General features: G+C 28.4%; 1 protein-coding gene across 4 annotated transcripts in view; it reads left to right on the top strand.

Annotated features, from left to right (window-relative positions):
- The window catches only part of LOC107453124 (protein couch potato), a 316,993-nt gene that overhangs the window by 265,480 nt on the left and 26,079 nt on the right, over positions 1 to 25,434 (top strand). For all 4 annotated transcript variants that reach the window (XM_016069816.4, XM_016069815.4, XM_016069817.4 and 1 more), the window contains exons 2-4: positions 3,380 to 3,457; positions 9,639 to 9,692; positions 10,146 to 10,208. In XM_016069816.4, coding sequence (XP_015925302.1) covers positions 3,380 to 3,457; positions 9,639 to 9,692; positions 10,146 to 10,208 — 195 coding nt within the window. The remainder of the gene's footprint in view (positions 1 to 3,379; positions 3,458 to 9,638; positions 9,693 to 10,145; positions 10,209 to 25,434) is intronic.

Below are 25,434 nucleotides of genomic sequence, written 5' to 3'. Positions count from 1 at the left end.
GGTTAATAATTAATACAAATAGTAAGATATACAAGTAATATTTATAACAACTTATACTAGTTACGAATAAAAATTGTTTATATCAAATGTTTAAATGAACTAAATTACTTTCGAAAAGTTAGAAACCGCAAATAAAAAAATGTAAAAAAAGTCTTGCGAAATAAGCATAAAATAACTTTATTGACTTTTTTGATAAAAAGAACGGAAAAAACTAATCGAGTTAGCATAAGAACAAAGGATCGCTTGAGAAAAAACTAATTTATTTTTGTTACTTTCAGCTATAGTCTCGATTGCAGTTTATTATTGGAAATGGTGCGTAAAACAGTTCGTTTTCTCTTAAAGAGTTTTAACTGACAAAAAGAAAGTAATTTCCCTACACCTAGGGAAAAGATTCATTTATTTGTCTCCAGGTAGGGAAATAGCTTTTGTCTGCGACAGTAATGAAGTGTTTAAGCGGTTCGTTTTCCCTTTACAGTAACAAAGGGGAATATATGCATATTTAGAATTAAAGAATAAAGACATTAATTTATTTATAAATAGTTTCGAAATCGAACGATTGATGTTGCCAACATATTTGCTAACATTAATTTGAAAAAAATATAATATTTTATGATTATTTTAAACTTAACTCGGCAAAATTTCAGTCTACACTTTTCTATATATTTTTCACATTTGATTTAACTATAATGAAACTAAATGTGAAAAGATTTTATTAAACTTCAAATCAATTTTTAGCAATGGTAAAAGAATGGTATCGTTCGTAAAAGTGTTAGTTTTCTTAAATTATTGCATTAAAAAATAATACCACCTCTATCTTCTTAAAGCTATCACATTTTAAACATTGTATTTATTACATCTTAAACAAAACCATCTATGCATTTTATATTATTCTACAATATTATTCTGTGTATTAATCTCGTTATTATTCAATGTATTTTACCTTATTACGTTATTAAACATTTAGTATACTGATATTTTTCCCAAAAAATATTAAATAGATTATAATTCTTTTGTTCCTTTAAATCGATGTTAAATTTAAAGTTTAAAGAATGTAAAATATTTTTGAAATTCCATTCAGACTAGTGCACTTTTAAAAGCAGACGATATAAGAAATGAAACTCCGAATTTCGAAATTAATCAGAATATATTTTATATTGTCATAAGCCACATACTTTATCCAAAGAATGTATTAAATTCCTTTCTCGGAAATAAAATTACTCAGTTACAAACATTTTTATCAAAAAATAAAGAAAACTACAAGCCTCAAAGACATGATATAAAATTTTAAACACTTTATGGCCACGGTCAGGCAAGTTCCCAAGTATAGACTCGTTACTATAGCAACGGTGAAGTTCGCGTTGCCTAGACAACCACGTAATAGCTTCAAAAATGATTTTATTCCAGGTAATTTTTTGAAAACAGCCATCACATGAGCGTGGGGCACAAAAATTTTAATTTTTTTTTATTCTTTCGTTTCTCCTTGCGTGATTTTAGCTATATATAAACTTCTTTTTTTTTTCACTACTTAACCCTCCTTCGCGAAAATGAATTAAAAAGAACCGTTTCATTTAAGATTCGAGTATAAGCAGCAAGACTTTTTTTTCTTTCTTCATTTGTTTATTCTAGCGTTTTTTAATGCATTTAAAACTGCGTTAACGCAGCGCTTTTAAAACGCTTTCCATCGAAATTTCACTTGGTTTAAACCAAGAGTTTTACTTCGTGTTATTTGTACTTAAAAGGAAGAAGATGGAAAAAGGAAGAAAAAAAAACTTAAAAATTCTTAAATTGAAAATCTTATTTTATACTTTTTTATTGCGCAATTGCTTTATGGTTCCTTTTGCAATTACATAAGATTTTTCCTTAAAACGCTGCTAATAAAATGAAAGTTTACTTTTCGCTGAATTAACAGAACAGAAAGACTCGTTTATCAATTTATGATTTTTTTCCAATCTCCCGCGAGCTAATTTCGCCTTTAACGAAATAGCATTTCCTATTTATTTCATTAGAGAAAACTTCTTATTTTATTCATTATTTTTTGTGCTAATAGTTCTTCAATTTACTTTGTGGACTTCATGGTGTATTAAACACCAAAGTTGAAATTGTGCTAATTTTTTAGGCGAATCTTTCGAAATCGCTTTGATTTATCAAGAAATTTTCCTAATGTTTTTTTTTTCCTTTCGTAATTAAACATTAACTTAAACAAATCCAGTTGATATTCCACAAATTTTTCAAGATTAATGAAATAATACCTTTTGATAAGAAGAAAATTAAATTTAAAAAGGAATTTTTAAATCAATGCTAATTAAAAATAAACGCGCAATTGCACGATAAGTACTTTTAAGTTTAATGCATTTTTTTAAAAGAAAGCAGTTTTAAGCTATACTCAATTATAAAGTTATTCTTAACGTTATTCAGTAATATTAGATGCTTAAGAATTTTTATTGTTTGTTTGGTTTTTAAAATTCTTTGGGACTATAATTATGTAGCATATTTTCAATGCTGTAAATTATGCTTCATTAAATTTTTATTCTGAAAATTTTGTTAGGTAAATTTAAGAATAAATTATACTAGTGGTTTCCGTCCCATGCTCGCAGGCGCTCTACAACCTCCGAAGCTATCTTACTATGATATCTTATATGGTTTGCTGAGCAAACCATGCTTGCTTTGCTAGTTACTGTCTTAAATTACATCCATTTGGAATGTGTTCTAACGTAATATTTTACGAATTTAGGTCACTTATTAAAACCTTTAAAACTCATTCCTCCTGAAAAAATTAAAATCTTTAGTCAATAAAAAGTTATTGAAATAAAAAAACATTAAAGTGATATAAATTATATGCAATCGAAAAACTCGCAAAAGCATCACAATAATTATGTTTTTAAGAAAACAAAAGCGCCCGACTAATACTTATTTTTCAATTAATGATGAGAAAAATGAACAAAATTATTATTATTGAACATGCATAAATGCATACAATTAAAACATAATGTCGAACACTTTGCTGGTTGATAAGAACTATTCGCTTTTAACCTTTAAATTCTTACCAACTTAGAGCTCAGTTTGCTTCCACTTTTTGTTGTTCATATGAGAAAATAACCTCATTTAGAAATCTGAAAACATATACATTTACACTTTCATGCTTATGACAACTCACAAGCTCGATATTTCAATTCTTTATTGCCAACACAAAGAAAAATTGCGGGCATTTTTTATTACCTTAATATATATATATATATATATATATATATATATATATATATATATATATATATATATATATATATATATATATATATATATATATATATATATATATATATATATATATATATATATATATTTATACTATGTTTGCCTAATCGATTCCTTTATTTTCCAGGTTCGAACGTTATTTGTCAGTGGCTTGCCTATGGATGCGAAACCCAGAGAACTTTACCTGCTGTTTCGGGCTTATAAGGTAAGTGTTTTTTTTTTCATTTGAAAGGAAAATTTTTGTATTTAAAATTTTCGAAAAGGATCAATAATATTGTTTCAGCTAACGCTTCTGCTTTAATAGAGAGAGGATACATAATATTTAAACTGAGTTGTATTAAGAATATTTAAGTGAGCTTATTTAGGCCGTTTTTGATTCAACTGCTTCAAATAGCAACAGAAGTTGAATTCCATGTCACCTAAATGATTTTTTTTCAAAATTTATTAATTTTATTAAACTAACCAAATATTAGTAATAAAATAACCGAAACATTCCTAACATAGAAATCCTAAATTTTTAAATAGAATTTTTTTTCTTATACGTAACAACTCCATTATACTGAATTTCTTTTTTTGAAACATTTCGTCTTTTGTGTCAAATGTGATAAAAGGGCACAAAACCTTTAAAAAAAATAAATATTTTTTTTCTTTTTAAAACTCACTGCTAATTTCAAACATTGTTGAACTATATAATTTCAAAAAATATTGTTGTGCTTTCAGCCATTCTATTATGCAAATTTTTTCAACTTTCAGTATCTACCAATTTGAATCATATTACAATGCAAATTTTCCAAGAGGTGCAGTTAAGTTGTATTGCCATGTTAATTTACTTTCCCGAAGTAAGGGATATAGGTTGAATCATATCATGCAAATTTCTTCTACCATTATGAAATGTCTAGCTGAACCATTATTATAGTATAAATTTCAACAACCCTTTCAAGGCAAAAAATTGGACCATGCTTATCATCCTGCAAAATTAAATAGTTTTTAAATTCATAATGCGATACAATATTCGAAATTTAGCGAGCACCTGGTTCAATTTACCATCTAAATAAGACAGCTAGAAATTTACATGACAGCATCGTTTAACAATGGACCAATTTAATTATTGGCATAAAAACTGATTTTTTTTTATTAAGTAAGTAAAGTATTTTTCCACTTAACTTACTATTCCTGGATAATATGATAATATATAGAAGTTGATCTTTAATCATTTTACGCTTTAAAAAGAATAATGTATTAATAAAAATACCAAATGATTAATATATTTCCCAAAATATTTTAAATTTTCAAGGACTTCAAAGTAAATATAATTTTGTTCCGATCGATGTACAGTTAAACCCCAATGTTCCTAAAATGGAACAACGTTAAAATTTTTTTTAGCAGTTAATTTATAAAATTAAGTTTACTCTTTTTTAATTCGGCATTTAAGCGGTTAACAAATATTTCTTAAACGCAACATTACGTCAACACAATTGATATTAAGATTAAAATTCAATTTTAATATTATTAAGATTAAGATTAAAATTCAATGATGTTTTTTCCAGGAATTAAATACAAAATTGAATAATAATAAATAAAATAAATATTAAGGATTGATCTTACGAAATTTTTTAGATAGATCTTATAAAAAAGATTATTAAGAAAATTTTTAAAAAATTTTAAAAAAAACTCAAAATTATTTTAGTTAAAAAAGTAATAGTATTTTATTTCTAATTAACCATTTGTTAATCTCTTCAAGCATAGATCTTTATAACAGTTAAACCTTTAATTAAATGATATAGAAACCTATCTATTATAAAAATTCAAAGTTTATCTAATATTAAAATATCTATTCGGTTAAAGCCTAGTACAGGTTATACGCTAGGCGCGATATAGAAAAATGTCGTCAATGATGAAATGACGTGTTGACGATTGTCGCTAAACTATTGCAAGCGCTAAACTGCAAAAAAGCTATAACCCCCGAATCTCGCAAAATCAACAACTACAGATTGTAAACTTTATCGCACTTTCAAACATAGCCAATGTCACCAAATCTATCTTGTAATATATACTTCGATTAAACCATCTATTTTAAGTTCAACTAAATAAAATTTAAATATGACTTTTACATCAATCATATTATCATTTTGATATGATAATATGATTTTTATGAATAGTAGATCTTAAAACTTTTTTGTAAAAAAAAAAATCGTTTTTTAAATTTTAAATAAAAAGCTTTTAATATTTTCTTTCTAATAAAAAATGTGTGATTAATTTTTAGAAAATATATATTTATGTTAGTTTTGACTCTAAATAGCAAATTAATTTATGAATATTATGCGGTGCCCTAGGAAACCCATATTTTAGAAATCTAAAAAATAATTCATTTTAATTACAACATTAAACTGCGCTTCTTTAAATAAAGCATATTTATCTAAAATATTAATCTATGCTATTCCCTGGATAAAATAGTAAAAATGACATGTTGAAAATTATCTACATTTTGGTATGCGTACTACTTTACCAAAACTAGTTAAACACCTTAATATTTAATAATACCAATATCTCCCCCTTATCCAATAAAAAAGAGGAATTTAAAGCGTCATTTTACACATTAAAAAATCATTCCTGAGAGAAAAAAATTTAACTCCACTCTTATCACACATTTACTGTTTAAGTTATATCGAACATTAATTTTTCTTCTGTCTGGGGACAAAAAGAGATCGTGAAAAATCGATAAAGGACTTTCCAAATTCGATCCATGCAAATTACATCACAGGAAATTCCCTACGTTGCGACATTGTTGCGCAATCCCTCCATTATCAACCAGTAACAAATCAAAAGTTCGGAGTTTGAAACTCTACCTAGTCCCTAAATTGGTCCGATCTTGGCTTCGTTGTAAAAGTTCGAGAAAAAGAGAAGAAAAAAGAATCGATTTTCCCCCAAAATATTTTTTTTCCCTCTCAGAAGGGAAAAAATAACAAATAATTAAAATCCCCTCATACGGAAGTTCCTTAGATCTTAATATACTTCCCTTTTTCCGTCTTCCCTTTCCCCCATTTTTATTCCCCAGGTTATATCGGTTTTCCAATACGACTAAAGACTGATAAAAAGATTTTTTTTTTTCCCTTTTTCCAAGAGGTGGCACAGAATGGAAGGGGTGTTATGGTGTGGGGTGAATCCCTGGAGGTAAGATTGAAGAAGTTCTTTTCTACCTTAACGAAGCTTGAGGAAACAAGAAATTTGATAACATCAGGCCCGGACGGTTTTGTAATTAAAATACTTTAATATCTCATTTTCTAGGGGTTTGGTAGAGACGGATACATGATTAAACAAAATAAAAAATGAAAGAAAAAAAAAGATAGGGAAAAAATAAATCACAAAATGAGATAACTATCAAGATCATTATGCCTAAAGGAATAAAGGACGGGGAAATTCAAAGTAAAATGGGATTTATTCTTTTTTTCTTCTTTTATTTTAAAATTATTTATATAATGCGATTTCAAATATTATATTTAAAAATTTATTCAAGCCTATCATAAGATTTAGAAGCTTAGAAACTTTTTTTTTTTTTTTTAGTTTTTCTGTTCGGAAACTGAAAAAGAAGATTCGCAAAAAATAAATAAAAATAATCTTAAATATATATAAACTTAAAATAAACACAAAACTTGAGGGTTCGTAGCTATGCAATTTTTAAATTATGTATTATTATAAATTTAGAAAGCATTGAACCATACTGTCACTCAAATTTGCAGCAAATTTATTACATTAACAAGTTGAGCCTAATTATCGTGCGTAATAATTCATTTTGAACTTGATTACATGACACTTTAGTTCAACTTGAAAGAAAAAAATTGAACCAATTTGAAATGCATTAAACATTAATATTCAAATTTCCTACAAATCAGTTACGGTACAAAGTTCAACCTGATTATCGAGCAAAAGAATCCATCTCGAACTTGATTATATGGTGGGTCAACTTGAAGGGAAATACTGAACCATTTTGGAAAAAATTGAACCGTAATATAATTCATATTTGTTGTAAATTTATTATGGTACCGAGTTAAACCTAATTATCATGCAAAACAATTCGCCTCTATCTTGATTAGTTGGAGGGTCAAAAAATATCCCTGAACCATTTCAGTATGAATTTAACCTCAATATCATTCAAATTCGCCTCAAATTTAATACGGTGCGAAGTTGAATCTAATTATTGTGCAAAACAGTTCATCATGATCATGATTAGATGGTACTATGAGTCAACTTGAAAATAAAAACCTGATCCATTTCGGAAAGTATTGAACATTAATATCAAGCAAATATGAGCAAATTTATTACAGCTCCAAGTTGAACTTTATTATCGTGCAAACCATCCTATATTGAAATTCATTATCTGATGCTATGGCTCAACTTGAAAAAATAAAACACGTTTAAATTTAACACCATATAAAGATAACAAAAACTTTTCATCGTATTTTACTTCAAAATACACCATATTATACCGAAAATTTGTTAACGGTGTTAAATAGAATAATTTTCATTTAGATGTAACCATATTATCATATAACAATGTAGAAATAAGTTTGAACCCATTTTGGTTTTCAGCTAATTATTATCTATAAAGATTATCATTATGCATTTGATATTAGCGATCCAAGTAGGAACACTATGTGCAAAAAATTCTAAAAGCTCTAAAACTTATCTGCAGAACGCTCAATAAGATATCTGTTCAAAAGTTAAACATAATCAAGTTTTAAAAAGCAAGAACGTCCTAATATTATAAACATCGAGAATTAACTGTACACCTAGCTAACACAACTAACATCTAAACCTAAGTTACCTCTCTCCCACCCCTCCCAGTGGGTGTTGAAAACTTTTATGGGGGTGATGGCTTTTTTTAAAGGATGTGTAGGAGCTCGCTTTCAGGAGGATGGTTTTTTTTTTAAGTAACGAGCATACTTTTAACTTAATATTTTTTCCTTTTTGTATCGAAACATCAATACATTTTCAACTCTGTATAAATTACTCGCTTTTAAAGTAGTTATTAATTTATCAACTTATTGAGAAAAAGATTATTAGACTATTTTACAGTGAATATGACACTGTGGTTGCAGTTCTAAACAAGAAAATGTTTACAGTTCTAAAAAATTTGAAGTGTCTTTCAGAAGAAGTCAAATTATTCTTTTTTTTTTAAATTTTTAACGAATTATTATTTTTTTTTTAAATATCATGAGCATAATATTAAAATAGTTTGGAATCTTTAAAAGAATTTTTGGAAAGTTAATTTACGCTCTACACAGATGCTAGCAGTGAATAATTCTTATTTAAGTGAGGGTTGCTTTCAAGAAAAAGGAGCATAAGAAAGTTCAAATATAAAATCGTTGGTCAGTAGAAGTTTTCAATAAATTAACAATTAAATGTAATTAAAAGTATATTATATCGAAAATAATGATTGAGAGAAGTTTTTTTTTGTTTACTAAACGTTTGTTCAAAAAAAGTTTTTAAGGGGGCCTTAAAAAACGTTTATCTCATGAAGTGGTCGGGGAACCAAAACGAGCTGTACTTAAAATTAGCAAACGAAAATACATTTAAAATTAACAAAATAAATAAGGTTTGAAATCTATTAATTCTTAAAGGAAAAATGCTGTAACAGGAAATAAAAAATATTCTTAATTTTAATTATTTTCAGCTTATTAAAATAAATCAACTTTAAAAATAATATTTCAAAAAAATTTTTACTTAAAATTTAGAACTTAGAAAATTGAACACGATAGAATTGGAAAACAACATTAAAATTTTGTTTGCAAAGACAAAATAAATTTTCAAATCAAAATAAATCTGAAACTTGACTAACGACATTCTTCTAAGTTAATTTACTCTTAACAATATTCTTGATCTTTTTAAGAACATCATCATGAGTTTTTACTCACTTATGGAACTGTCACACTGACTTTTCGTGGAACACTATACTACACATTGATGTTCTCTATTACACATTGATGTTCTCATGCAGTTTTCATGTTGAATTTTCATGAAATTTGCCTTAAACATGTTTGATGACACAGCTGTTTATGGTGGAAAAAGATTTGTGAATAAAATTTGTATACTCGTGTAATGATACAATAGAAAAAAACAAAAAAGAAAAAGAAATGCATTTAAAAAAAATAAGGAAAATGTGATCTAATCGTTTTAACTAACAAAATTCGATACTTTAAAAATCAATAAAAATATTAACGGTTAATTAAAGAAGGTATCCTCCTACGTTCGTCTTCATCGTCAATACGTTAATTTTAATGAATATCGTAATTAAGTTAATAATACGATGCTATTTATTATTTGCAAATATTATTTTAAATTTAAAATGGTAATTTTATGTATAATTAATTAGTGTTTCTCTTTTTTAGGGCTATGAAGGATCTCTTTTAAAAGTCACGAGTAAAAATGGAAAAACATCTTCGGTGAGTATTTTAAGGAATGTGAAATAAAGGAAATCTTGAAATCCTAAGAACTTTAATTAGTTATGTTCTTTGTTATCATCGGGGTAATTATCCTGTTTCATCCACATTATAGCAAAAGCCATATCTGAGAGCTAATTAATTACTTGATATCCTGCCAGATTCATTTTCAATTACTTTTACGTTTCGTTCTTTTTATATTACCCAGTATGAGATGATATGCTAAATTAATTAGAAAAGTGAAAACTGGTATTTGGATATCTGAGCCAATAAAGTGTTGCCGTTCTAAGGTCTTAATGCTCTAATCATTTCATTTTTAATTAAAAATCACTGAAATTTTTATAAGAATATTATCCTCTTAAGAAATAAAAAAAATAATCATTTCTTTGTGTGTTTTTTTTCCATATAGAAAAATAAATAAAAATGTATGATTAGTTGTTTTATTTTTTTTCCTAGCCTGTTGGTTTTGTAACCTTCACTACAAGAGCTGGAGCTGAAGCAGCGAAACAAGATCTGCAGGTATTTTGCTAGTTTTTGAATTTCAAATGGAGTGCTAAAGTTAATTACTTATTATAATTTTTTATACATTGTAGAAATACTATACTATTATTAGTTAATTTAATTTTTAATAATTATCAATGTTATTAAAACTTTTAATTGCTGAAAACTGACAAAAATAAATAATGAGAAGTTTTTATTGTTTATTCAGAGCTGCAATGAAAATTGTTAGTATTAAAATTCAAAATGTTTAAGTTATATTTAAGCATCTTATGAAGTATCCGATAATTGTGGTTAATTGAAAAATTTCAGATATTTTATATCTTTTTGTTTCTTAGGTTTTTAATCAAAATTTCAGTTTAAATTTTTTTTTCGACATCACTTTCTTTAAAAAAAAGTGTCTGAGTAAAAATTGATTTAGCATCTAGATCGACAAAGTTATTAATCTTAAAAATTTCAATTTATTTTATCATTTAAATCAGAATTACGAATATTGAGGTACAAATGCGAATTAATACCACAGTATATGGAATTACTTTATATGTATATATATATATATATATATATATATATATATATATATATATATATATATATATATATATACACCCAGAAGCAGAAAGTGCCTAAAACGGTGACGTACGTCTCAGAACAAACGTAGTCCTGCAGAACAATTTGTATCTTGAATAAGTGACAGCGTTTTGCTGCGAATCCCCCTTCTCCGCCCACTTGCCTCCAGTAGTCTTGCAGAACAATCCCAATCCAATGCTTGCAGAACATCTTTATAAATTAATAAGTCCTGTTGCAGAACATTCGAAAATATTCTGCTTATGGGTATATATATACATATGACCCTCACAACTATAATGTAAGTTTGGCGAAACCCCGTCCCAACCCTGGAGGGTATACAAAGAGATTTGTTCCATCGTCACAATAACCTCAGGGAAGGAGGCTCTGTCACCCATCAGCACACGCACCTATAGTCAAAGCGTCACACAATTATTCTGTAAAAAAATTCCTAATCAAATTACGGTAAAATTCTACGTTGTAAAAATCTGATTTACCGAAATTTTCATAGCAATATTTACTGTAAAAATTACGTAAATTAGCTACGTATTATTGCAAAAATTACTGTATAAAATCTTGCGGCAAAATTTGATTTAACGGATGCTGCACTGAGGGTGCCAGTGTTTTTAATCGTAATTCGATCCGGAATTTTTTACAGTATAGCAGATATTTGGTCGTTATAGCATCAATGCAAGCTAATTACGCTGTAGATTTTAGACCTTTTTTGCATTTTTCAAAACTAGTCACTTATGGCATTAGACAAAACCACTGAAAAGTATTGAATGAACTATTGTTTAGTCAAACAAAGGTTTTATCTCGAATTTATTTAGTTTAAGCCACCTTTTACTTTTTCACTGAAAACGCACCAAAGATACTGATTTATGTAAAAGAAAATATATATGTATAATAATGATAATAATAATATATATATCTATATATTTCTGGAATGTGCAGAAAACTATAAATTTGCAAATTATAACGTAAACTTTAGGCTTATTTTGCATCCTTTAAACCCATCATTCATAGCTATTCGATCTTACAATCCCGCTTTAAATCAATTAGTAAATTCCAAGTAATGATGAATTAAAATCACAAACTATAATACACATTCGAGAAATAGTGAAGAATACAAAAATAAATGACTATGATAGAATAAGAACGTCTTTTTATTAATTTCTACTAACTATATAAAGAACAGTTTTCATTATTGTGTCAAATCTTATTATCAATAATTAATATCAGAAAATATTAATTATAAGTGATGTATGTTCCCTCTTTTTAAATAGTGTCTCTTTCCGCCAACGCTCAGTTTTCATCGAAAAAATTATTCCTCCATTTCCAATTCTACCAACAAATATACTTCCCTCCAATGGTTTAATCTATTCAAATGTGGAAGCATTTCGGCATCAACATCAAACTACACAAGCAAAAAGAAAAAGCGAACTTATTCACTCACATTTTTGAATATTAATAGGAAAAAAAATAGTTTCATAACGCTAGAACTACGCCCCCTTCCAAACCCTGTCTTTCATTTTGTGCGTCAGGCACCAAACATGAATATTCCAAACCTCATTTGCATCGCATGGAACAATAGAGGCAAAGCAGACGAGTGGACGAGAATCCACAGTCGTTTGCACTCGCTAGTTTTGCATATCATTTGCACAACTCAGTGTCTCGAAGCTGGATATGTCACGCAGCAATGCCATCACGTGGGCTGGAACGATTTCGGTCAAGTCTCGCGACTCCGCAAAGCGTAAAATGGTGAATAATTCCCAGGGCAAAAATGCCCGCTGACATATCAGTGTCGTCGGTCACTAATTAAGATCGTAATTAAAACTTATGCCCTAGGTGTTCGAAAGTTTCCTGCCGTAATTGAATTTTAAACGCGGCTGGGAGCAGTGAATCGTTGTGATAAGGAAGCACTTGAGGGACACAGAGACTTTGAGATTCTGAAGAAGATATAAAAGAGTGACGGCAGATGATAGCGCTGTTTAGGAGTTTAGTTGTTCCTCTATTTTTTATTTCATTATTGTCGTTCTTTTTGTTTCTTAAATGAATGGAAGTTTTCTATTAGTATTTTAAAGCGCTGGCGTTAAAACAAGAGAGACGGAAATGAACACATCAAAGTCTTGCCAGTGTTTATTTTTCTTTTGTTCCTTTTTTTATTCGATAATGGAGAGCGTGTGTTAATTTTTGTTGCTAGGAAAATCGAAGCTGCTTTTGCCTACAGTTGAGAACATTATATATGTGTATGAGGTTTAGTAGAATATTGAAAATTAATTAGACACCAAATAATTTAACTTTAGTGTTTTATTTTGATAATGGAGCACATGCAATATCTTTTCCGTATAGAAAAATAATTTTTTCTATATTTCAGGCTAGCCGGCCAGTTGGCCGTATGGCTAGCTTGCTTGACTGTGGTGGCAATGGTTGCAGGTTTAAATCCCGCTCAGGGAATGGATGTTTCTCTCTGTGTGTTGTCCTCTGTTATGTGTGAATGTGGCCCACCCTATGAAAGGGTATCTGTTGCAGTGTGGCGTGGGTAATGTCCATGACTTAAGTTCACAGGTGACCACTGGGTGTGGTATCGTTAAATGATCAACACTTCCGGTATCAGTACTGCCGTTAAAAAATATATTTAAGTTAATATATAATTATCGGCTAAATTTATGGAAATAACATCCATGTGTCTTAGTTAAGCATAAATAATTGGTGGAAAATTATAGATTAATTGTAAACTTATTGGTGTATAACTGAGATTAAACAATTCAACTTTAGGTTTAAATATTTTATCAAGCAATAACACTGTTTTAATATTAAGAAGCATTTTATAATAGTTTATATCTTCTCATGCTATGTTAAAAAACATCAGAAATCTGATTTTATGTTGTTTTTAAATTCTCTATTACTTTTTAAATCTCAATTTTCAGTTTCACAAAGCAGTGTATTTGTAGTAACTTTATTTTTTCGACGAAATTTCTTTCTGATTTCAAATATTTTTGACAATTTTTCTACATATTTCTCTTATGTGTCACCATAAACTCAGATATTTCTATATCCATTGGCAACACTATAGTTATTTTTCATTAGATTGTTTTTAATGTTGAATAGTAGGGGAGAGTGGGGTCAATTGTAACAGGGTACGATTGTAACAGAGCAAAAATTTCGAGTGTCGGGTTTTAGATTTGGTTCCTAGGTGGCGCACAAGGTGTATTTAATAAATCTACATGTACACCTCTGCTGGCAACCATTTCTATGTACTTTTGAAAGAGTTACATCACAAAAGATGTTTTCGCGCTACTTAAGTACTTTTTTAGGTATATGAATATTATATTGTAACAAAGTAATTTTGTTTAGACAAGTAAAAATTAGTAACCGAATATGTAAGTGGACACCTTAATTAACATTTCAATAAAAAAAAGATTAGTTTTGCTAATTAACTAGCATTGTTTTTAACAAATGAAGCTGAAATGGCGTCTTGGGGACGATTGTAACAATAAGTAAAGGGACTATTGTAACAGCTGAAAATAAATAATCTTATATTTACAAACCATTACTTAACTCTTTAAGAACCACCAATAGTTTCCTATATCATTTATATTATGTTGCATGTGCATTATTTTATTTGTCACCTTTCACAGCATAAATTAAATTTTTAACCCCTTAAAGTTAAAAGTTTAACCCTTTAGGTCTCTGCTCATTATTTTTACTCCTAAAATATCACTACTATTTTGATCAATAAAAAATATATATCGCAACTATGATAATATGTATAATTAACTATGTTTTAGTTGAATTTATGAACTGTTACAATTGACCCCGTAAGTGGGGACAATTGTAACAAGTGCACGACTGTCAAAAATTGTTAATAACTAATATAATAACATTTAAAATCAGGTATTTATTTATTTTTTCTGTTAGAGGATAGTCTACTTTACTCGTCTGCCAATTAATACTAATAATATATTGGATTTTTTGTTTGTTAAAAATAGTTAAGTAAAAAATGTTACAATTGACCCCACTCTCCCCTACTCATACGTTAAGTATTTATATAATGAAAGTTCTGAACATGTTGCCTATAACTAATAAAATGATTTTCTCAAATTTAATATCTAAAAATCTATTTTTATAAAATTATGTTTTTTTCTACAAAACAAAAAAAAATAGCACTTCATAGCCATGTTAATATTAAAATATGTTGCATAAAATCAATACATTTTGCGGCAATGAAAAAATGCGAATGCCGTAAAATGATTGGGTAAATTTAGAGGGATTCACACTTTTATGTTACATTCCGTACGCCCCCGTATGTAAAATTTGATGTAATTATGCATGCGCACGCCGCGAAGAAAACGTAAAGATACGTTTGTATCTAATAAAAACACCAGCATTCGCAATTGCATAAGGCAAATTTCTCGGCATGCTTGATGCAGGAGTTTCCTTGACTTCTGGATTGGGTTCAAAATTACAAGGCTACTGAGTTGAATATTAGTAGTCGTAAATTCAAAACTTGGGTTGGCTGTTCAACGACAGTTATAAAATCTTATGAACGAGCCGCGATGGCTCAGGGGAGATAGAGTGTTCGCCTACCAATGAGGTGAACCGGGTTCGAATCCCAGCGATGCCTGGTTGATATGAATTCCGCACCCTTCTTGCACCGACCAAAGTGTTCAAGGGTTGGATTCCCCTTGCCGTCATGCTAAACGTGGAAATTTTACGTGGTTATTTTCACTATGTAACGCAAATGCGGATTAGTTAAATCAAAAAGTCCTCCCCGAAGACAATCACCCAAAGCTTGATCCAAGAATTCTTTGCTCTGAACTTTTGTCTTCTATATTGTGTTCAAAATTTCAAGGCTACAGAGTCGAACATTGGTAGTTTTAAACTCAAAATTGTGACGACTTTTCAACGACGGCTGTAAAATAAAATAAAATCTTATGTACGGTAGTGTACTGAATGTAACGTGAATTCGCGAAATATCTCTTTTATTCCAAAAAACTGTTAAGTAAAATGTAAGTGTTATTTTTTTTAAACTGAAGTCACTTTAAAGCTGAGTCATTACACGCGAGATGATTTCCTAAAAAGAAAAATAATTAGAAAATGAATAAAAAAAATTGGAAAAGAATGACGAAAAGTAAGAAGGGAAGAAAAAATAAGAGATTAAACAATAAGACGTGTAAACACAACTAGGGAGAATTCAATTCTCTTTAAATTCTTCTTGAAATAAAAGAGTAATAAATACTTAAATAAAAAAGTTTAATCCTTTCTAATAATTATTTGATTCAAAAGAATACGAGTTTCAATCAGACGCAATTATGCTTGAACACAATTACTAGCTTGTAATTTATAAACAAATTCCTGAACTAACTTAAATATTGACAATTAACTGATAAAATTATATTTCATCATTTATATAATGTCTTGCCAAAACTTTTCATAAAAATTGGAAGATTTAATGTAATTGTAATGTTTTTGTTAAACAATATTTATACAAAAGAGACTAAAAAATATTTAACACCTTAAAACCGTGTAATTGTTTAAATAAGTCGCATAAAATCAATAAGTTTTGTTGCTAAGATAAATTGCAAAAGACTTAACAATACCAGGGACATGTAATATATTCTTACATAAAGTAATAAAATTTATGTAAGTCTTCCAAACTGCAGCAACTTTAACGCTAAATTATTACACATGAGGTGATTTTTCAAAAAATCGAAAATCAAAAGAGAAAAAGGGGGTAGGGGGTAAATAATAAGAGGCGTGAATACCAATGGGGTAATTGCAATTCACTTTGAATTCTAGTCGAAATATTTCGACTCAAAGAGAAAAAATGATAAAAATAATAAATTCTTAAATAAATAAAATAAAAAGCGAAGTTTTCCAAATCCTTTCTAAAGATAATTTAGCTCCAATAAAAATGTTCGGCTGCGCATCGGGGAATTGGAGAAGACAGTGCTGTTTAAAACGCATTTTCCTTGTTTCATTCTTTGGAAAAGGACCCGCGAGATGATGTTGAACCGTTGCCTTGGCAACGCCGCAACAGGTATGACGTCCCCACGTGACTATACTGTACAAACCTTCGCAGCTGTCGATTTCAGAAAGGGGTGAGGGATTGAAAGGGGAGGGGAAGAAACGAAGGAGTTTCTACCTAGAAAAGAGCTTCACTTGGAACAAAAGGCAAGTGCAGAAGTAAAATGGTTCAAGTCAAAGATTGTGTGAGTGACTTTGTTTTGGCAGACAAAATAATGGAAGCATCAAGATTTCATGATTCGTATTGCCTACAATGAATTTATAGAGACAATCACAGATTTGTTCGTTTTCTGTCTATGGAACGTAGTGTTTTCCTTAATTCAAAGCATGTCAGTTGGGATATTTCTCCTGGTTATAGAGTCGATGGGAATACAGCGAGACAGAATTTAATCATAGAGTTGAATATAAATGAACAATCATAGATTAGTTAATTTTCGGTATACTTAAATGTAAATGCATAAAAGAAGATTACTTAATTTTTTTGTATATTTAAATGTAAATGGAGAATTCAGGATTAGTTAGATTTCGAAATATTTGAATATAAGTGAACAATCTCACATTAGTTGATTTTCTGTACATTTGAATATAAATGGACAATCGCAGATTAGTTAATTTTCTTCATACTTGAATCTAAATGAGTGATCACAAAATAGTTCATTTTTTGTATTTTGAATTACGAATACAAATATTAACGAATGAACAGTCATGGGTCTTTTAATTTTCTGTTTATTTTTAAATAAATGAACAATCGCAAATTAGTTAATTTTCCGTTTATTTGAAAATAAATGAACAATCACAAAACAGTTAATTTTCTGTATTTTAAATATAAATAAACATTCATAGATTTCTTAATTTTCTGTATTTAGAACATGCAACGCATTTCAGTTGGAATATTTCTAGTGGCTGTAGCTACAGGATAGGATTTAATTTAAAATGGGAATATAGTTGCAAGGTCGACAGGATAGGTATAAAGGATAAAATTTATATACATATAAACAACAAACTCGTTTATTTTCGGAATATTTTAATACCGCTGAACTATCACAAACTTGTTAAATTTCTATGTGAAGTACTCTGGATTTTTCTTAATGTAATGAGTGTTTAATGGACGAGCTCTTTCTCCTGATCACGTTAATGGGAATACTATGGTCTAAAATTTATTCATGTAATTAAAAATAAATGAACAATCACAGATTTATTCGCTTTCTGAATATTTGAATACAAAAGAAAAATAGCATATTCGTTAACTTACTGTCGTTGATACATAAGATTTTTCTTAATGAAATGCACGCATCTCCCGATTAAAGCAATGATTGGAATATTTTAGGATATAATTTAATCACTTATTCCGACCTATAAATCTGGATTTAGAAATACTGTTATGTAATCTGTCAGGTTTTAAATAGTTTAAGGCCTGCTAGGTAATTATTAAATGCAATATACTTATTTTTGTAATAGTATAGAATCTGATTTAACAACTTGGAATCGAGTTTTTATTTTTTCAGTTTTTATTTTTTCTCGTAAATTTCAACCTTTAAGTAATTTTAATCTATTTTTAAATTTATATAAAAAAGCAAAATATCCATAAAAATGTACCAAATTTGTCCATCATATGGAATTATATACGTATATTTAGCCTTCTTCACAATTTGTTTTTAAAAAAATAGTAAAATTATATGATCATTGTTTTGAGTAAGGATATCTTAACGATTTCAGGCCTTAAAAATAATGCTTTTATTTCGTTTAAATAAACAGAAAAAAAAGTTTTAAAAAAATTACCAGGAACTGAGTAATAACAATTTCGTTTTGGAATAATTTCGAAATTTTTTTTAATAAAGGTTTTTTAATTACATTCCATGCAATGCAAATTCTGGCTGATTTCTTTCAGAGTATTGTCCACAAAAGTAAGTTTGTCGCAATTTTTTATCCAAAATGTCATTTGTATTCTCATTGAGTTCGAAATTTTAACACTACAAAGAGTAATACAATTGATACAGTAAATATGTAAAATATAGGATGTTCGAAGCTGGAGATAAAATATATTGTGTAAGCTACCCGCATTTTTTTTAATGAATACTTTGAAAAATTAAACAAATTCAGTTGAAATTATATGAAACATTTGTCCAAGTCAGATCACATCATTGGTTAAAATTACCCCGTGCCTAATAAGGTTTAGTAGCAGCTTTATTTAGAACCATAACCCTATCAGGAGCAGTTTTTTCCTTTCCAATAAAACGACAAACTAGGACTTTAATAGATCAACTAAGGTAAAAATAACAATATTCCGACAAAATAACAAGATAACTATTTAGGCCATTGGGAGAGGAAGCTATCTATATGTGACACACCGAGTTTTTTAGACGGGGCACATATGTCCCAGTAGAGTTTTCAGTAGGATCAAAAGTTTGGGATGTGGAGTTCAGGTATGGGATCGAAAGGATTAAGACTGCTGTTTTAAGACTGTTGTCATACAACATTCTTTTGCGCAAAAAGTCAATATGAAGCAAAGCCACAGTTATGTGCTAGTAAAAAATGTTTGCGCTCTATTATTTTTTTCAATATTCATAAAGTTATTTCTACAAATCATTATCTTGGCTCATAAGAACTAATCGGATTCATTGATCTGATCTGATTCAATCTTTTAACTTTGCCTTTAGTTTAAGACTCATAAATTGTGGCATTTTGTTTGCCTTGATAAAAGATCACAAAAAAACACTACTAATGCAAGCTTCTTGCTCACTATTTCTTTCATTTTTAGATTAAAAATGGCAATTAAATCTTGAAAATTTTCTTATAGCAAAACTTCTTATTCTGAATGGACTATGATGCCCCATCAGAGAAATATATATATATAGATAATAATAACTATCAATATAAAGAATAATTTCCTCGACTCTAAAACCAACATGCAAGGGACAAAAATTCTTTTGGAAATAAGCCAGCAACCAAATTTATCATACTAATAACTCCCAGTACATTAAAATATTCATACACAAATAAGCAGCATCAGGTTCATTTGAAATGCAAAACCATAATCTTTCAAATACATATATACCTTCCCAAATCAAGAGACACTGCTGTTTTAATTATGTAAGTGAGACACAACAATCAATGAAATTTCAATGAAAGTAGTTTCAAATTCCTTTACTTGCATACATTACCTTCTAAGATCTCTTTACAAATTCATGTTTTCCTTTCGTGGAACAAATACCTTATTCACCGGATTTCATCATAAGAGATGTTTGGTACCCTGTAACAAGAACACCCCATCTGTTTTCTCCTCGCATGCAACTTTATTTCACCGCCAAGTTGGTCGGCGTCTTGCTAATGATGGCTATTCTGCAAAGTCTGTACCCGGTATCTAGCTGGAATCTCATTACAATGAAAGCATCCTCACAAAAATTATGCTCTTTTCGTTTTCCCAAAGGGACACCCATCGCTAAGATTATTATGCACATTTTCCAGAAAGAGCTTGGAGGAATCAAAGAAATGAGGGAAAATTATAAATGGATTTACAATTAGGCGCATTGGACATTTGCATGCGCAATGTGCAGCGTATTCTGGAATATGAATGCGTGTTTTCATATGCATGCAATGGTAGCGAGGAAGTCAAAGAAATAGAAGCGAGCTTTGATTTTATAAAGTTCTTAAAAGATTTTACATTAGCCAGAAAATTAAAGCAAAGTTTTTTTTTAAGTAATATTTTGTCTTGATTTTGCCACTTTAAAATTCAGATTGCGAATTAGAGGTATTGACTTGCATATCTTTACATATATCCGTGGATGCTTATGTGAAGGAATAAAGTTTATTCTCTACTCATTAGTGATTAGCGTCCGTTTTTTTTTTAAAAAAGTAGCTTTTTTTAATGTTAAAAAATCTAAATTATTTGATTTGAACAAGCAAGTAATTCGTACTAACCAAAATTTAATAATATTTGTTTTAAGAATATATATTTTAATCTAAAATTACGCCATTGCTTTCTGTTTTGTCTTTGAAATTAAATGGAATCCATCATTAAAAGTTATTCACTCAATTAAAACGTAAATATACAGCAGTTTTCCTCAGAAATTTATTTACTTTGTATTACAGTAAAATATGAAATCTGAAAACAATGGGTTTATTTTTTTATGTTTATAAATGTTATTTATATTTATAAATAAAAAAAGGAATGTTAGCGTGCGTGTCCTTTTATGGACTCCTAAACCGTAGCGATGAAATTTATCGCATTGACATGAGGACTGTCATTGTCGTTACAAGAATATTCTACGACGAACCTCATAGTGGGATGAGCGTTAGCCATTGCTGGCATTAGTTAAGCGTATACTATTGTTTTTAACTATGCCTTAAGCGATTATATATGTTTTTAAATATTTTAAATATAACTTCAATGATATTTGATAGATGATTGAATAATAGATGATTCAATGATATTTGATAGATACAATGATTTTATCAAATAAGAATTTATTGCAACGTACGTAAGTATTTAATTATTTTTTATTCGCTGTATCAGAAAAATTCAATCCACAACGTTAACGTGGTAGCATGCACGTACTACTCCACCAAGTTAGTATTTCGAAAGTTATCTGTAACCACATGCTCATTATGTTTATAGTTATTGTTTAAAAACGTGCTTCTACAAATGGAAATAATTTAAAATCAACAGTAATTAAAATGAAGGAAACACGTTATACACTAAGAAGCAAAATGGTCAAGTGGTACAAATTCCTTAGGAGAAACATAAAAAATCTCCATAATAATATTGAAGCCAATGATGCTTGCTTAATGTTGGTAAGATGTTTTAATTAAAATTAAAAAAATAATTCATCTGCTAAAACACAAAATTAATGGAGAAAAGGTACTTATACGTTTAGGAGAAACGTAGAAAATCCCTATGCCAATATTGACGCAGATGCCAATTAATTTTGGTAATACCTATTACTGGTATTATGGTAATTAGTGCCATTTCAATAAAAAATTCTACAACGGATTTTTCTTAGTGGCAGAAAATGTTTTATCCAGTGTATTAAATAGAGTAGATAATGTATTAATATTTTAAGGAATTAGAATTAAAGGAACTTTTTCCACTATTACTTGCTTATAAATAATTCAAATATCATATTAAAGGCTAGATAGAGAAATGGACATGCTCAAAAGTCCTTATCATGGTCTTATAAGAATTCCATTAAGTTTTTTCCTGAGTTTGCTATCACTTATAAATGTATTTCGCAAAGAACTCATATGTTGAAGGGTTATGTGATAAGTACCAAATATACTAAAATAGGTATAGAGTATTAAATTCATATACGTAGAAATTATTAAATTTGCAACAATACTGCTCAGTTTTAATACCGGTACTAAGGAAATAAGTGTCCTTAGGTCCCTCGAAAGGGTTGTACCGGAGAAAATTACTAGATAGTAGTAAATTTCGACTGTCATGGGTTAGCTACATGCAATAGCACCATGCCAAGTAACGATGAGTACAGTTAATCTCTATTTTGATGGGATGAGTTACAAAAAAAACGTGATTTTTTAAGGAGCAACAAATAATAATAAATAAAAAATGGAAATTTTTTAGCTTTGTTAATTTTGTCGATCTATGCGTTTCAGTTTTGTGCATCATATCTTAGTGTTGTTCAGTATTGATGATTTATTGATTTTTTTTATTCACACAGTTTGAAGAAATGGTATTCAGCTTGTTATATATGAAATTACGAAGATACTATAAGGTTGAAGTTTTTAAACCAATATTTATGCAGGAAGTAGTGTATCAAATGGGATATTTAAAGCAAAGAATCATACAATATATATTAGAAACATTCTATATATACAAAGAAACATACAATATATAAAGTGGATTTCCTTATTCTATAACACGCTATTAGTTAAAACCATTTGTACTTAAGCCGAAAACCTACACTGTAAAAATTTTTAGAGACACTACACAGTAACAAATTAAATCAATTAGTAATATTAAGTAAAAAATATTGTGATAAAGAAATATAGTGATCATTAAAAAATTGCCATTAATTTCCTAAATTTGAAAATAAATAAATTTCTAGTTTATGCCCATATTCATTCCAAATGCAAACGCTGTATATTTAATTTTATTTCAAAAACTGTTTATTTATTTATAATTCTTTCATGCTGTATCTTTTCTGAAATAGTATATTATATTTAATAATAGAACTTTACTGGTAGAACTTTACTTTTGATCAATGATGACGGGTCACATATTTCTTAGTTAACTAGACAATAAGGATTGATGTATGTGATTCAAAATATTTTCCATATTTTTATATAAGGAAAGTTTATTTCTAAAAAAATAAATAATAGTATAATATGTAAATTTAATAAAAATAATAAATGAATATGCTGAAATAATACTGTATCGCAATGACGATACGAACCCCTTACCGTAGACTTGTTGGGACCGGTTACGATCGTAACTGACAAATCTATTTATCTCTAGGTGAATTCAGTGTTTTAGTTTGGCTGTCGTGTTGAACTAGAAGATAGTTTCGCCAAAGCGGTTTGCTTTAGCTAATGCTCACAACCCCTAATGCTTTGTGAAATGAGCAAATCTTTCAACCTAACTGAGTGTTTATCTCGTGATTTGTAGACAGTAGCTACTAAGTTTTTCGTTAATTAGGAAAATTTATTACCTCCGATTTTTGTCACTTAGATGCAGTTCTGATCTCTGTCAGTTCATTGAAATGTATCAGAAATAAAAATATCTCAGAATTAAATACCAACTGAAGCTATTTTAAAACATTAGGCTATTGTAAAAAAATACTTCTCAAATATAAGGGTCATTAGTTAAAAGTATATATATAAAAAGAAAGATTTTGACAGCATTTCAATTTCATTATAAAATATTGAGTATAACTATTTACTATTACAATTACTGTTACTAATAGTAGTCATAATAATAATTGCATGAATTAAAACTATTAAAATGATTTAGAGTGAAAATGAGATTACTTTCATTGTTTTTGTCATTTCGTCTTAGTTCTGATTTATATAGGTTAAAGAAATATTGTAGCAAAAATTAAAAAAAAAGGAATCAGAAACAAACCAACAGAATCCATTGTAAAACAATACTGTTGTAAAAAAATACTTAAAAAATATAAGACTGAGTCAGAGTTTCACAAAAAAAAATTATGTCATATTTCAATTTTCAACAATAAAACATTGAGAATAGCTATTTATTATAGTTAATATTTTTGTCATTAATTACAGTATACTATTAGTTGCATAAATTATTAAAAGAACATAATCGTTATAAATTAAAGTAGTAGTCCTTAAAGAATACTTTTTTTAGAATGTTTTCTTTTCCAAACCATTTTTTTCTGATGTATTTCACAGCAGAAAGACAAAATAGCAAAGTTTCGGTATTTATAAATAATGACAAAAGTATGAAATAAAATTATCATTGTTAGTAATAGATATAATACATAAATTATCCAAACATACGCTGTTATGAAATTAAAGAAGAATTTCTAAAAATAAAAATAAATGCTTACTATAGAAAAGAAATCCAAAATGCTTTCCTCACAAAATACTCTTTTTTCTGTTTATTTCCAGAGCAGAATAAATTAATTAGGGAAGCTTTGGTACTTGTTGGTAATGATATGAAATGAAATTCCATTAGTACTACGTTTATTATAGTAGTAATAGTTATAATAGTAGTAATAAATTGTCCAAAAGCATAGTAATATACTGACATTAGTAGTCCTAAAAATAAAAAAATAGTTACTCTAGAAAAAAACTCTGGAATATTTTCCTTTCCTGCTAATTTTTTTCCTCTAATGAAATCTTCAGAGCCTAATAAACGAAATAGCGACTGTCTACTGATACTACTTTTATTATAATTAGTAATAGTTGTATTAGTAGCTGTATAAATTGTATAAAAAAATTTATAAAATGGATTTAGTAGTCTTAAAAATAAAAATATTTTCTCTAGAAAACAGCTATAGAACGTTTTCCTTAATGAATTTCAGAAACAAATAAACGAAATAGCGAAGCTTTGGCAGTGATAAAAATATGAAATGAAATTCTACTATTACTACAATTATTATTGTTAATAATAATAATTGTAAGTTATCAGTAAAAAACTGTTATAAAGTGAAAGTAGTAGTCCTAAAAATAAAAATATTTTGTTTAGAAAAGGAATATATTCCTAGAATATTTTCCATTTCCAAAATATTTTTTTCCTGACGATTTCCAGAAAAGAATAAACAAAATAGGAATGCTTTGGTATTTTTTGGTAATGATAAAAATAAAACTGCTGACTTAAACCACTTTCACTTCCACTACGAAATACATTCGGTAGCGAGTCTCTGCAATTTCTTTTATGTCATAATACAAAAGCGAACCATCTAGAAATAGATATTCCGAAATGTTTCTAGACATCGCCAAGCACTTTGATAATCCTATTACATCGCCATTGTTTTACGCTACACTGATACTTTCAGCATTGCTTCAAAAATTGATTAGTTCTTTTTTAATTTAAAAAGACGCTTATTTATTATGAAAACTAAATTTAGTAGGACTAATTAAATTATTTCTTCTTGAGAGGAAAATAGAAAATTCAAAGATAATGTTTTGAATTTAGAATGCATACATGGTTCTAGCCGAAAACTATTTA

This window comes from Parasteatoda tepidariorum, chromosome 6, assembly GCF_982258835.1.
Source record: "Parasteatoda tepidariorum strain Cologne lab strain chromosome 6, Ptep-v5.0, whole genome shotgun sequence".
In the NCBI taxonomy this organism is placed as follows: domain Eukaryota; kingdom Metazoa; phylum Arthropoda; class Arachnida; order Araneae; family Theridiidae; genus Parasteatoda; species Parasteatoda tepidariorum.
This window is presented reverse-complemented; position numbering and strand designations above follow the sequence as displayed.